Here is a 13,572-nt window from a genome sequence, read left to right as displayed (position 1 = left end):
CATTCCCTTGACCCTTTTTTTTTAGCACCGCATGGAGAGAAATCACTCGGGAGGCCCCGTACAGAGAAGTGATGGGTATCCAACTAGTGCCGTAAGGGAGAGACAGGGTCAAGACGCCCCTCTGGGTCCGTGTGAGGACGCCAAGCTCAAATCGGAGGTGTGTTCGACAGGACTGACGTCTGAATAACGGAGCTGATTGTGATAATCACACAGGCCAAGTATTCCTCGACGCAGGGCGCATATTATGACTCGCGGCAGCCCCTGAAGCCTGCGTCAGTCCACACCGTGGACATACCCCTGATTACGCCAGGCTTCAACTCTTCACCTTTGCCACACGAATCACGAGGACATGTGGGTACCATACCTGTTCTTGTGGCAGGAGAGGGCCCTGCCGATCGTCAGGCTCACGATGTACTTTACAAGTCTCAACCCCCTTTACATAAAGACGAAGTGCATGGTGCAGGATATCCTCATGCATCCCTCGCTTCCGCGGTGAAACCGTCTCATGGTAGATCACAATCCTCTGAAGTCCCCCGTAGCCGACCGGAGCAGCCCCAACTGGAGCGATCTCGTACAGATCCTGCAACAATTGATTTCTCGCATGGCCGTCATCATCGACCTGAAGACATCACGGTACTTCCGAGTAATTCGCGATACCCACAGATCAGTACGGCAGTGGAACACCAGCCCTCCCAACAGCGCCCACACAAGACGTCATTTTCCAATCCTCCAGCCGTCACTGGCCCCAGACCTCAACGTTCAACTTCTTTTGCAGACCATCAGAATGAGTCGATTAGACCTGCAACAACTGGTACTTCCAGTCAACCGCATGTGGCCCCATCACTTGCTCACAAGACGAACTCGAGTCCACCTAAGATTGCGTCGGCTTACGGATCTCTCCCTTCTGCATATCCAACCCCTATGAGCTCACAGACTCACCTCGTCCCTGGAACCCATGGTAGTAACGCGACAGCAACCCAAAGATCACCATCCACGCCTCCTTCCCACTTGACATCAACGAATAGCTCACAGACGATGACGATGGCATCACAACCTTCCCGTCGTGCCCCAAACACCAGTGAGCCTGCATCACGCACTGCACTTGATCGTCCAGAACCCCTCGTTGCTCCTCGTATGACGACCGCTCAGATTTCTAATGGGAGTACGGTCAAATCATCCTGGGTCGTGCAAACAGCCCAACCGCTCAAGGACAGTTATGTGACTAGGGAGGAGAAGTATTCGGCTCGTAATGGCCCGCATCATCAGGTTGATCCGCCCGCGGTAGCTCATCCACAGCTGCGAGAAGTTCTTTCTCAAGAGAACCACTACACGACACCTTCTCCAAATCTACGTTCAGCTCCAACCCCAAATTCATCGCAGCGGTCGTCGCCTTATGGCACACCAAAGGACGTGTATGGGACGCCTCGACGCTCTCCAGATAGTTCGCCCCACATATCGAAGGTCAAAGAGGTATGTTGATGCACAATATCTTCGCAGGCTTCGCTCACACTTAGAATAGGCAACCACGCCGGAGCAGCCGAAATATCACCCTTTCCCTGCGCCTCCACAGATTGCTGTAATAGGAGCTACGCCATTGTCCGTGCAACAGGATTTGCCCCATAAGCATCAGCACAACTCCAGTTTCCTCACACCATCTTACTCAGCGCCTTCGCGGGTGTCGAGGACTACGTCTGGCAGCCGTGACCATCCCACACAGGTGCAACCGCAGGCAACCCACACTCACCCTATTGCCTCCAGTGCGTCATACCAGCAGACTCCGGGACCCCAGCCTGTGGTGCAGCAAGCTCCATCTCCGTCATCCCATGGCAATCTCCCTGCGCCATCCTCGCCATTGCGTGTCTCGAGGACGATATCGGGCAGCCGCGACCATCTTGCACAACCGCAGACGCCAACGACCCGTACTCATCCTGTTGGCTCTGCCGCGTCGCACCAGCAGACTCCTGCGCTTCCGTCCCAGTCTCTAGTACCGCAGGCTCCAACGTCGCCATACGGCAGTCTCCCTGTGCCATCGTACCCAGCGCCTTCGCAGATCTCAAGGACAACGTCCGGCAGCCGTGAACATCCTCCACAAGCGCAGCCACAGCCACAGATAGTTCATAGCCAGCCTATTGCCTCTATTGCATCACAGCAGCAGACTCCTGTGCGTCCATCCCAATCTGTGGTGCTGCCTTCGCAGGTCTCGAGGACAACGTCTGGTAGCCGTGAACATCCCCCGTATGGGCAGGCGCAGACGGTCCATCCGGTTGGCTCTATAGCGTCGCACCAGCAGACTCCAGCGTCACCATACGGCAGTCTCCCCGCACCATCTTACCCAGCGCCTTCGCAGGTCTCGAGGACAACATCTGGTAGCCGTGACCATCCCCCGCACGTGCAGCCTCAGACGGTTCATACTCATCCTCTTGCTTCTATTGTGTCACACCAGCAGACTCCTGAGTTCCCATCCCAGTATGTGATGTCGCCAGCTCCATCTCCCTCATCCTATGGTCAAGTTGCTTCTGGTGGGCAGTTCTCTCCCCCGCCTCTGCCGGTTCCGCCACCAAGAATACCAGGGATCGACATCCCTGAGGACATTTTCCCCGTCAGGCTGACGCCCAGTGGTCCTGCTGGAACCAACCCCACGCCCATGAGTTCTGCCGTTCCATTGCAGCCCGCTCCAGCTCCATCTGTCACCCATGCGTCGGCTACGGCAGCCTCTGCCCCTTCTGCTCAGCCTCCATTGCCCAATGGACATGCTGATTCCTACAAGAGCAAGCCTTGGACGGGTGAGGGAATGAATGCTACGCCTGCAACCGCAAGCTCCGCATACCAAAAGCCTGCTGCTCCTGCACCCGCTATCTCTCGCGAGCCTTCTCTTGCTGCACCAGCATTACCATCCGTGGGCACGGCCTCTACTAGTGGAGTTAATCAGGGCGTATCAGGTTCACAGCCGAGCCAGGGAGCACCTGCGGGGTTACATCCACCGACCTATGTGGCTCCTCGGTTGACACGGCCCAAAGTCACCATTGAGGAAGTTCCTGAGTCTCCACTGTTCCAGTTCGGGAATAAGTGGACACCGAGTCCTTCACAGACGTATCCGCAGACACATGCTCCGACTCAGGGTTCTGGGGCTCCTATGCCTTCCTCGAGTGTTCCTGTTGTCAAAGTGTCGCCGGACTTGAATGCTCATGTGAAAGCATCACCGCCATCGAAGCCGAAGGATTTCCTTGTTCCCGCTGTGCAGCCTACTCCCAGTGTGCAACCTACCCCCACTGTGCAGCCTACTCCCAGCGTGCAGCCTACCTCCACTGTGAAACCTACCCTCACTGTGCAGCCTACCCCCACTGCCGTAGCGTCAACTCCATCTCATGTTCCTCCTGCATCATCGACTCAACATCATGCGTTTACTCCTACATCTTCCCGTGTTCCGTTCTCCGCTCCACCAACCCAGTCTACTTTTGCTCAATCGCATCAAGATCCGGTTCATCGGACGATTTCATCCAGCGGACAGCCTCGAGGCCACCAACGGTCGACAGATGCGCAGCCAAGTGCGAAACCACCTACATATTCCAACGCATCAATCGCTGCAGCGCAAGCTGCTCGACAAGTTTATCAGCCATCGAATGTTACTCAGAGTGCTTCTTTGGATGCTGCATCCAAAGCGAAACAATACGCTGCGCCTCCTACTGTGACTGTGACCGCCCCTCACCCTCAGAATTTGCCGACTGCGGAGACCCACACAAAATACCATTCCTCTCGACCTCTTGTTAGCGCTTCAACTGCCGCGGCGCAGACCACTCGACCGGCTGTTCAGCCGCTGAATACTACTCAGAGTGCTCCTCTCGATGCCACATCCAAAGGTAGACAATACGCTGCAGTTGCTGCATCCGCTGTCGCATCTCATCCTCATAATGCAGAGGCTCACGCGAAACCCCACTCCTCTCGTCCCACTGTACCCCCCGTGACTATTCCTCAAGGTCCCAGCGCCCGTGCGGTTGCCAGCACTCCGACCGCGAAAAGCCAAGTGCAGGACCCTCCTAATACCAGTGATTCTACTCGCTATCGTGGTTTGATTTCTTCTGCTTCTCGTTATGCGTCAGCCATGAACCCATTATACCCTGCATCTCATCGTCAAGCTACCTCAGCGAGCACCAACCAGCAACCCAAACCCTCGCAATCGACACAATCTATACCCCACCATCGAACTGTATCATTACCCACCCCGCAATCTATGCCCGCATCTACCGCCAACCCACGCCCTCCTTCTCCTCGTAAAGCTTCTCAGCCTTTGTTCAACTCCAGCAATACATCAACACAGCCTTTCCCCAGTTCATCGCAAGTAAACGTTTCGTCTCGCCCCTCCAAGACGGCCGAACCTTCGTGGGCTGCCCGTGTTGCAGTTTCAGGACATCCATCTACCCCTGCTCCTTCTCGTGCTTATCTCCCCCCAGCCATGAATCGCACATTCTCCCACGAGTCCGAGATGCTGATGACGCCTTCTTCGATTGCACCGTCCATGCCTAAAACACCGCAGACACCGAAGGCGAGTTTCACTGCCACCCAAGTGACTGCGCCCCCAATGAGGCAGAGGCAGGTATCAACAGAGTCGAAGGAGTCGAAGAAGAAGTCAGGTGGTTTCCTTGGAGGGTTGTTCAGGACCATGTCAGGGTCAGGCACTTCTAAACCTCTTGAGAGTCCTGTCGCTCCATCTCCAAAGCTGTCTATGGAGCAGCATAAGGCTCCGGCGATCGTGGCACCACCCATCCAGCACTCCAAGTCGGCCTCTTCGGCTAAGGACTCGAAGGTTACGGCTATGGCTTCCGCACTTCCTTCCCATATGGTGCAAACTACAGCTCTTCCGCCCACATCAGCGTCTGCTCAACCGAAGGCGCCAAAAGCCAAGGCCAGGGGCCCTGAGGTTACCTTTCCATCTGCGCACCCTCATCGTGATCGCAAGCCGCCTTCGTCCAATGTGTTCTCTCCGTTCAGTTTCCTGACTAGCAAAAGAAATCGCACCATGTCTGGAGCATCTCTTGACGTATGTGATGGAAACACTGCAGTAAGCATGATTTTCATGTTGTCTGATGTCGAGTCTAATCATAATTCACACAGACGAACACTGTGATCGGGTCTCCTGCTCATTCTGCCCTCAGCCAAGTTCAGCCCCTTCCGCCTGTGGCGCCGCCACCTTTCCGCGATCCTATGGTGGCAACCAGCCAATGGAGGGATAGAGAAGAGGCAGAGCAGAAGAGGCGGAAGAAAAGCCGACCTCGGCCAGGAGTGACCTTTGACGTTGCGGAAGACCCACCTGACCCTTACCCTGGGGCTACAGGCAGGCAGAAAGGCGCGCGGCTGGTTCGGCGCAAGACAGGCCGTTCTTCGACTCCCGGACCCCGCTGACGAATGATATGATGGTTGTCGATCTATGTTTGAAGTATCTTAGTATCGTCTTCGTATTATGTTATATAGTTTATGGTCCTATAACAGCTATAAGATTTGTTATGCTTGTGTTGATGCTATCCGCGTTGTAATCTGACTCCTGAGACATGAATTCATTCGACCGTGGTTGCCGTGACATTTGCAGTGTGACGAACAATGTACGCGTTTGTGACACCTCGTGTCTCGACGCGTTCCCTCCATTGCATCTACTGACTCACCTTGGACTCACCCATCGTTTTTCTCGCAATGTACAATAATTCTGAAAGGAGGAAATTCGACCCAACGAGATTTGACCCGTCGAAATCAGTCGAGAAAGAGTGGCCTTTCCGTCTCAACTTGTACGTATGTTTCTTGCTGACTTTCAGGAGGTGACCTCAATCCATTTCAAGTTATGACAAGTCCCCGTGGTATGAAGTCACTTTAGAGGACTTTGAAAGATACGCTCTGGATCGCCTTCGCGTTCTTGCAGAGATCGAATCGTCTTTTGCACGTAACAGATCTTGGGAGGAGTTGAAGAATGTGACCACGCGGCAGTGCAAGGAATACCTTCCTCTCAACAGCAGCAGTGCCTCAACTATAGATACGCAGACTGAAAGGAGAAATGACCACCTGGGTCACTTCGTACTCAGACTTGCTTTCTGTCGATCGTGCGTCACATTCTCATCATCGACCTCCCATCTGGTAACCGATTTTTAGGGAGGATTTGAGGAGGAGGTTCGTGAAAGCGGAGACAGCTCTCTTTCGAGTGAGATATGAGAGTGATGATACAAAAGAGCGAGAGCTCTTCCTGAAATCCCGAGACTTTCAGTGGACTGAGGTAAGTGCATGATAAAACACATTCCTCGCACTAACGGTACTGCTAGGTCAACTCCGAGGAGAAACAGCAATATGCCAGTGAACTGAAGGCGCTAGGAGTGGCAGGTGTACAGCAGCCAGAGGAAGGAGTTCCGGCAACGTCTGTGAAAGTGATCCCAACGGAGAAGCTTTACAAGGTACGTCACTCGGTCCACCCGTCCTTCCCTTTATCCATTCTCTTCATCAGGTGAGATGGACTCAAGTGCCGGATCTCGTCAATAAGCGACGTGTCCTGGTAAAAGATGGCTGGGCGTACGTTCCCAGTAAGGAACAGCTCAGTATCGTTTTGCGAGCATTTGAGGCGAGCCTTGAAAATGCGCTCGATGTCAGTTAGCATTTTGCCGACTGCCATGACCTTTCTGATTTCCTAATAGTCGACCGCTCGATCAATAATGCGCATGGACGGTGACACTCGCCTAACTGAAATCCTCAACCATATGTCTCGCGGGTTTGTCGCAGGGGTGGCTTCGGAGTACTCTGGTCCAGCCACGGGCGACGAGATCAGAGCAGACATGGTGGATGATCTTGCTAAACGACACTTCCCCTTGTGCATGCGGAACTTACACGAATGCCTCATGCGGGACCGTCACCTGAAACATTTTGGCCGGCTGCAATATGGCCTGTTTCTCAAGGTTGGTCATTTATTGCTCACTAACAGGAGGTTTCGTTGACAAAACTTGCTTGTCAGGTTCTTGGTTTGTCGATAGACGAAGCAATTGCATTTTGGAGGAAGGCTTTCAGTAACGTCACAGACGACAAGTTCAACAAAGAGTACAAGTACAATATCAGACATTCATTTGGACTGGAAGGGAAGCGTGCCAACTATCCGGCGAAGAGGTATGCACACGTGGTATCAGCTCCGGTGTTTGATGGAAACTCACATCCCGTGCAGCTGTCAGCAGATTCTCTTGACAGACAAGCCCGGTCCTTCTGATTGCCATGGATGTCCATATCGGCACTTTGCGCCAGACAACTTGCAAACGAGTTTATTAGCAACTTATTCGTCACAAGGACTCACATCGGCGGATCTAGTGGAGGTCATGCGCACTGTGAAGGAAGGGCACTATCATGTTGCCTGTACGCGAGTTTTTGAGATCACTCATGCAACAGGAGGAGTCAAAAAAGGGGATGGGATCGGAGGAGGAGAAAGTGTCACGCATCCTAATCAATATGCTGCAAAGAGTATAGAAATTGAGAAAGGGGATGCAATGGTTGTAGAGTAGAATAACGTCTGTGTTGTATTTATGGAGTTGTGGTTATATACAGTGTTTGGTGTCCTTGAACTATAATATTAATAGAAGGACCCCGAAGTTAGCTTGACTGTCTCTTGGTCGTCTGCCCATCCACCACCCTTAAGACAGCATGGGCAGAAGCAAAGCCAGTCGAGTTGGCAACAACGAGCACGATAGTTCTCTGCAACAATATAACGATACTGATGGCCATTTCTCCCTAGTCAGGTTCGGATCCTCTTGTTCTTCCTCAGTTCTCGCCATGCTAAGAACGTCGCTTTCACAGAAACTTCCGTCTAGCTGATCTTGTTACCATTATGAATGGTGTCTGCGGCTCTTTCTCGATATTTTCATCCGCACAGTACCTATTGACGAATGACGACGATTACTTGATGTGGGCACTTGCACTCCCACTGGCCGGATTAATGTTCGACTTCATGGACGGTAAAGTTGCGAGGTGGAGAAAATCATCAAGTATGCTCGGCCAAGAACTCGATAGTCTTGCAGATCTGGTATGCAATTTCTCAATCACTGTCGCTCATTCTCCTAACTTGATTGTACGGTAGGTATCATTCGGTGTTGCACCAGCCGTGGTTGCTTTTGCTGTGGGCCTTCGGACATACCTTGACACCGTATGTTTGACTGGTTTCATATGTTGTGGTCTCGCTCGTCTTGCCCGCTTTAACGCAACTGTTGCGTTGATTCCCAAGGATGCAACAGGCAAGTCCAGGTACTTCGAGGGCCTTCCTATCCCTTCGTCTCTCGGACTCGTTGCGATTCTGTCATACTGGGCTCGACGAGGTTGGGTTGAGGGCAAACAGGGGATACCAGGAGGTCTCATTACGTTGTGGGGAACACCAGGTGGTCGGGGGGACATTCACCCTGTCAGTGTTATTTTTGGGTTATGGGCAGCCGCTATGGTCAGCAAAACCCTTCGAGTTCCAAAGTTGTGATGTTGGGTGGTGACTTTTTTACTACTCCTTGTTTGAGCACATTATGATAAAGCACGGACACTACACTATAGGCATATAGTATTAGGAAAGACTACTTACTTGACCCTGATAGTGCGCGCCCTGCAAACGATTTTTTCATGCCGTATTTGTGGATGAGCTGAGTTTCCGGAAGCCACCGACGCGACGCGACTTAATTGACGCGTGTTTTACGCGTCTTACCTTGACCACGATGGTGTCCTCAAACGACGTCCAGCGTCTCTTTCTCCAAGGTATATTTTCACGCAGCATTCTTTCCTTCAAACACGCTCAGGTTCTCTGGGAAAAATGTATTGATGCTGTTAAAAGTACGTACAGCCTTCTCACCTCCTTTCGCTCAATGTAGACATTTGGCCCTTCTGCAGCTGCAAACCCGACCTTGGACATTCGTTTTTCTGATTCCAGAGAGGAGTGGGATCGCTTTGTGATCAGTATCAATAATTCTCTCAATTGCCTGGATCTTGAGTTTCGGCATCTGACAGATGAGCAAACTGGCCGGGAGATGTATGCTATGGTCCGTGATTCTGCTCACCGGTGGTCCTAGCTGTCCTCACGATACGACAGGTGAACAGCAAGGACGATGAAATCGCACAAATGGCTACAGACTATGCACCGGTCGAAATTGCCTACTTTAAAGCAGTTGTGAGTTATACGAAATTCCTTGTGTCACATTACCTACCATGTCCTTTTGCAGGTAGAGCAAATCATGCTCGCCCCGCATGAGGCATACTCTGTATCATCGTTGGTCGCTCTACGCGAAGTCAACTCTCTGAAGACCAACATGACGAAAGCGCAAGCCGAAATTGTGCTCGGCAGTTTTGTCGCCAAGGGGTGGTTGTTAAAGAGCAGGCAAGATACATCCAAATCTCTGATGTGCACGAAGACTGACCCCTTCATAGACGGGGCCGCTATTCTCTCTCAACTCGCACATTGCTGGAGCTTCTTCCGTACCTCAAAAGCTCATATCCCGAAGAATGTCTTGAATGCGTCATATGTTACGAGGTGAGCCCAAAAGCTACTCGAATCATCATCAGCTTCTGAGTCAAGCACATCAGATCGTTACCCGTGGCGTCGCCTGCAGCACGCCCAATTGCAAGGCACGTTTGCACTACCATTGTTGCAGGAAGTACCGCAGTCGGAATGCCAAGTGTCCAGCTTGTTCGCAAGATTGGCCACAGGACCTCAAGAATATGACCCCTGTCGGCGAGGACGCCATCAAGGACGGCCAAGACGAGGGACAGCGTGTACGGAGGAAAAGTACTGAGGATGGCAGTGATGAGGAAGACGATGATGAAGAAGAGATGGAAGTAGAGCCTTCGCAGCCATCACAGACTCAAACGCAGTCGCAGCGAAAAGGTAAGGGCAAGGGCAAACAGAAAAAGGCACCTGCAGATATGGATATGGACCAGGATGAAGACGACGACGACGATGACGACGAAGGCCCACAGCAGACACAAGGAAACGGGCGCCGCCGCTCGACGCGCACTCGATGATTTCACGAGTATTATCTATTGTACTCTAGCCTACTACACAGTATTGTATTGCAGCGTGCTATCGCTCTATTGATGGGTGTGGTGCACTGTTCGTCGTCACCCGCCCGTCTTCTTGTGTTGGCACGGTCTTGTTGATGAATCCGAACCTGCCCTTCCCCCACACCTGACGCTTCTTGTCTTTTCGGCCCTCACCGAACTCCTCATTCCATTTCCGAAGGTCTGCTAAGGTACCGAGAGACTCGGATGAAGAAGGCGTGATTTCCTTGAGTGCCTTGGTGAAATGGCGAATATAAAGGACGCGGACATGGGGTGCTGGTTCGACTACTGGTTCTTCGAGCGACGATTCCTGGGCGTCTACTTGGGTCTCTGTTGCTGGTGTCTGTGAGGCAGAAGCAGTGTCCAGCGAAGCCACCTCAGGAGGAGTGATCAGCTCGCTAGCCGATGAGGATGTGTGAACTTCAGGCTTCCACGGAACCTCGACATTCTCTTTGACGGCATCCAGGGCAGCAGAGACACAAAGATCTAAGAAAGGGCGTCAGATTGAGACACTCGAGCTCCGTCACCGCTGTTCTCACGTTTGAGGTCTGATCCAGAGAAGCTCTCTGTCTTCGTTGCAAGTCCCCTGAGATCAATTTCAGGCGCCAACGTCTCGTCACGAAGTAAAATCTTCAGTATCTCTGGATAAAGATCAATTGTATCAGATGAAACAGAACAGAGCAGATCAAAAGATCAAAACTTGCCTTCGCGCTCCTTCTCCCCAGGCAGATCGACTAACAACCGCCTCGGTACCCTCCTCAACACCGCATCATCCAAATCAAACGGCCTATTCGTCGCACCAATCACGATGACCCTATCCTCTCTCGATGACTTCAACCCATCCATCTCCTGCATGAACTCAGTGATGACCCCACGATGTGCAAATGCTCCACCGCTCTCGCGCCCAGACATCCGTGCCCCAAAGAGCGCGTCCATTTCGTCCAGGAATACGACACAGGGCGAGAGACGGCGAGCGAGCGAGAAAACAGCTTTGACGAGCTTTTCTCCTTCGCCGACGTACTAAGGCAAGGCGTTAGTGAGTTGCGAGATATGGAATGGGGAGAAACACACCATGTCCATGACGTCCGAGGGTGAAATGATCAGCATCCGACAGCCAGCTTCTTTTGCGAGGGCACGGACGACGAGCGTTTTGCCTGTTCCTGGGGGCCCGAAGAGGAGACATCCGGTCATGCCGTGTTCCTTCAGAATGCCTTGCTGGAACGCAGCTGGGTGGAGTAGAGGCAGGGAGACAATCGTGCGGACAGCGTCGACGGTACGTTCTGGAAGGTGAACTTGGCTGAAAGTTGTTGATAACGAAGCTGGGTAATCATGATGAATAAATGGCATAGATGTGAAAACTAAAGCCACTCACTAGGATCCACGATGCAAGATAACAGTCTCTGTTCATGCTGTTCTAGATATGGGTCCTGCCTGACACGCTCCACAACCTCATCCACTTTCTCCCCCTCCGTTTCCTCGCCCTCCGCCTCGTGCTCTTCTTCTGCATCCTTCTGCTTCACTGTCTTCACCGCAGAGTCGCGCATGAATGATTTGCGCAGTTTATGTGCTGAGCGCTGAGCTGCCCAGGCATGGTGCACAGTGGGCCACGGCACAGGCGTTGGCTCGAGCCCTAGCTTCTTATCCTGAGGAAGTTCAGAGGAAGATACAACGCTCCCCACCGCCCGATCTGCGATCTGCCGCACGCTCGTCCACGCCTCGAAGTGATTGCTCCAGTCTTCCCACATGTCCTCCTTGCTTCCTTCCTGGCATTCGCCCTCACCTTTCGCCTCTACCGCCTCCGCACGTTCAAGGACACCTCCGACCGCGCCAACACCCATGCGCATCGCGAGTTCATTGATTTCCCGTCGACGGCTCGTGCGGCAAAGGCGTTCCTCCACCTGCGAACGCACCCCAGGCACGAGAACCGACGCGCGGAAGAAAGGTGTCGTTACTTCGCTCTCCGATGCGCTGCTCCCGTTCGTCATACCACGCTGTGCGATCATAGACTCAAGCATTGGCGGCATGGGCGATCCTCCGATGACAACGACGCCCCGAGGTCCTTGTTCCCCCTCGGGAGCCTCAGGCCGGGTGAAGAGCGCAGGGAGGTTCTCGAGTAGAGCGGCATCCCCGTCTTTCTCCCAACGCCGTAGCCGGTCCTTGAGGCGTTTCTCGCGGGCACGCTCAGCAGCGTCGTCTTCGCCCCAGTCAGCGGCACCTGAGCGGGGAGGCGTAGGGGCTGCAGAGTGTGGCGGCTTTCGGCGCCCTACTACGTTGACGAGGCCATACTGACTCGGGCCTGCGGAGGACGCAGACGCATGGGTGGACGCGATGGGCGGGGTGATGCCAAAGATGATTGTTGTTGGGCTACTCACTGGGGACGACGGGCGGGCGATAGGGCCGATGCGGCGCTGGCGGACGGCAGAAAGTAGATGTGGGTACCAGGTCGCAGAGGCAGACGCGAGGACAGGAAAGTCGCGAACGTAGATGATACGTGGGCGACGGGTGATGTTAGTACCAGCAGTCCCAGCGTTATTTGGAGAAGGCATATTGACGAGGTCATCGAAGAAAGTTTTAATACGATTCGGAGTGGGATTGCTGCGGGAGGCAGTAAGGACAGAGGTGCGCCCACGTGTTGAAGTGGGTGCGAGAAGGTGAAGGGTCATTTGAGAAGGGATGGCGATTGGAGACATCATGTCCATGTCGTCGTCTTCCTCGAATGAAACAGGACGGGCGGGAAATTGGGAGGTCGAGGCAGGTGGGGGTTGGAAATGGAGGGGATTGCGGGGGAGTTGTAGGGCATTTGCAGCTGATGGGGTGCGTCATTAGAAATACGGATGTTCACTTCAGAATAGATGCATACCTTTGCCAAAATGGCCGCATTCACCGGCAGCAAGCTGGACTGCATCGATGACAAGGACTTCAGCGCCTGTCCTGTGAGCAAGCTCTTTTACAGTGGCATCAATGATATAGTCACCACCCTCTATTGGACAATAAAGGGCAAGGGTGGGCTCTAATGGAGGACCTGAAGAAGAAGAATAGGCTGCTCTATGCTGGGTCTGGGGATGAAGGGTGATGTGTAGATTAGTCAGTGCTTCATCAAAGAGCTCTGGAGGAGGTAGATTAATATTGTTCAAGAAATCAGTCTCTGCTGGACCGTCTTCTGGAACCCAAAGGATGTCCAAGTCATGAGGAAGCTGTATACAGTCCTCGGGCGGAGTGGACGGAGAGCTCGAAGCAGTGGGAGATACTCGCGTCCGTTTTGATGGCTTTTCAGGCTCCTCTGGAGGTACAGGACCATCAGCAGACGGTTCCGGTGTATCTGAACTTGTGCTGGCCGGTAAAGTAGACGAAGCAAGACGCTTGTACACACGCGGTGCCGGCGGTGTTCCGTCTTTTCGTGAAACACGTTCAAGCCGGATAGCTAGATGACGATGGTCGATGCTCTTGCGCGTCGTTGTCGTTGCTTTGAGCAGTGAGCGCGACCTTTGAATGAAAGCAGGTGGTGTTCGCATGCTGGTGCAATGTCAAGCTTGC

The 13,572-nt window shown here is 53.1% G+C and overlaps 5 protein-coding genes across 5 annotated transcripts; 4 read left to right on the top strand and 1 right to left on the bottom strand.

Moving 5' to 3' along the window:
* Window positions 1-3,781: 3,781 nt before the first annotated feature.
* DEU56DRAFT_764314 (uncharacterized protein) lies at window positions 3,782-5,515 on the top strand. The gene is made up of 3 exons (XM_041350889.1): window positions 3,782-3,857; window positions 3,915-5,056; window positions 5,110-5,515. Exons 2-3 carry the CDS (start codon window positions 4,100-4,102, stop codon window positions 5,395-5,397), a joined length of 1,245 nt encoding a protein of 414 aa, XP_041215825.1. The 5' UTR covers window positions 3,782-3,857; window positions 3,915-4,099; the 3' UTR covers window positions 5,398-5,515.
* Window positions 5,516-5,611: 96 nt separating this feature from the next.
* On the top strand, window positions 5,612-7,576 carry DEU56DRAFT_875324 (DNA primase large subunit). Its single transcript, XM_041355993.1, has 8 exons — window positions 5,612-5,774; window positions 5,826-6,083; window positions 6,133-6,253; window positions 6,300-6,428; window positions 6,479-6,616; window positions 6,666-6,923; window positions 6,980-7,128; window positions 7,184-7,576. Exons 1-8 carry the CDS (start codon window positions 5,683-5,685, stop codon window positions 7,512-7,514), a joined length of 1,476 nt encoding a protein of 491 aa, XP_041215824.1. The 5' UTR covers window positions 5,612-5,682; the 3' UTR covers window positions 7,515-7,576.
* Window positions 7,577-8,617, top strand: DEU56DRAFT_845507 (uncharacterized protein). The gene is made up of 3 exons (XM_041355122.1): window positions 7,577-7,748; window positions 7,807-8,032; window positions 8,087-8,617. The coding sequence occupies exons 1-3, from the start codon at window positions 7,654-7,656 to the stop codon at window positions 8,471-8,473; spliced, it is 708 nt and encodes a 235-aa protein (XP_041215823.1). The 5' UTR covers window positions 7,577-7,653; the 3' UTR covers window positions 8,474-8,617.
* Window positions 8,618-8,640: 23 nt separating this feature from the next.
* Window positions 8,641-10,263, top strand: DEU56DRAFT_16915 (Nse1 non-SMC component of SMC5-6 complex-domain-containing protein). Its single transcript, XM_041344878.1, has 6 exons — window positions 8,641-8,817; window positions 8,875-9,023; window positions 9,074-9,151; window positions 9,204-9,358; window positions 9,409-9,511; window positions 9,565-10,263. Exons 1-6 carry the CDS (start codon window positions 8,703-8,705, stop codon window positions 10,000-10,002), a joined length of 1,038 nt encoding a protein of 345 aa, XP_041215822.1. The 5' UTR covers window positions 8,641-8,702; the 3' UTR covers window positions 10,003-10,263.
* On the bottom strand, window positions 10,061-13,550 carry DEU56DRAFT_750490 (uncharacterized protein; the record flags this gene model as incomplete). Its single annotated transcript, XM_041349540.1, has 6 exons — window positions 10,061-10,524; window positions 10,578-10,679; window positions 10,839-11,058; window positions 11,110-11,357; window positions 11,411-12,844; window positions 12,899-13,550. The coding sequence occupies 6 exons, from the start codon at window positions 13,548-13,550 to the stop codon at window positions 10,061-10,063; spliced, it is 3,120 nt and encodes a 1,039-aa protein (XP_041215821.1).
* Window positions 13,551-13,572: the final 22 nt, after the last annotated feature.

The sequence above is a fragment of the Suillus clintonianus genome (assembly GCF_016758775.1).
Source record: "Suillus clintonianus strain FC179 chromosome Unknown DEU56scaffold_1, whole genome shotgun sequence".
Taxonomy (NCBI): Eukaryota; Fungi; Basidiomycota; class Agaricomycetes; order Boletales; family Suillaceae; genus Suillus; species Suillus clintonianus.
The sequence above is the reverse complement of the archived record's forward strand: the minus strand, read 5'-3'. Positions and strand labels throughout refer to the sequence as shown.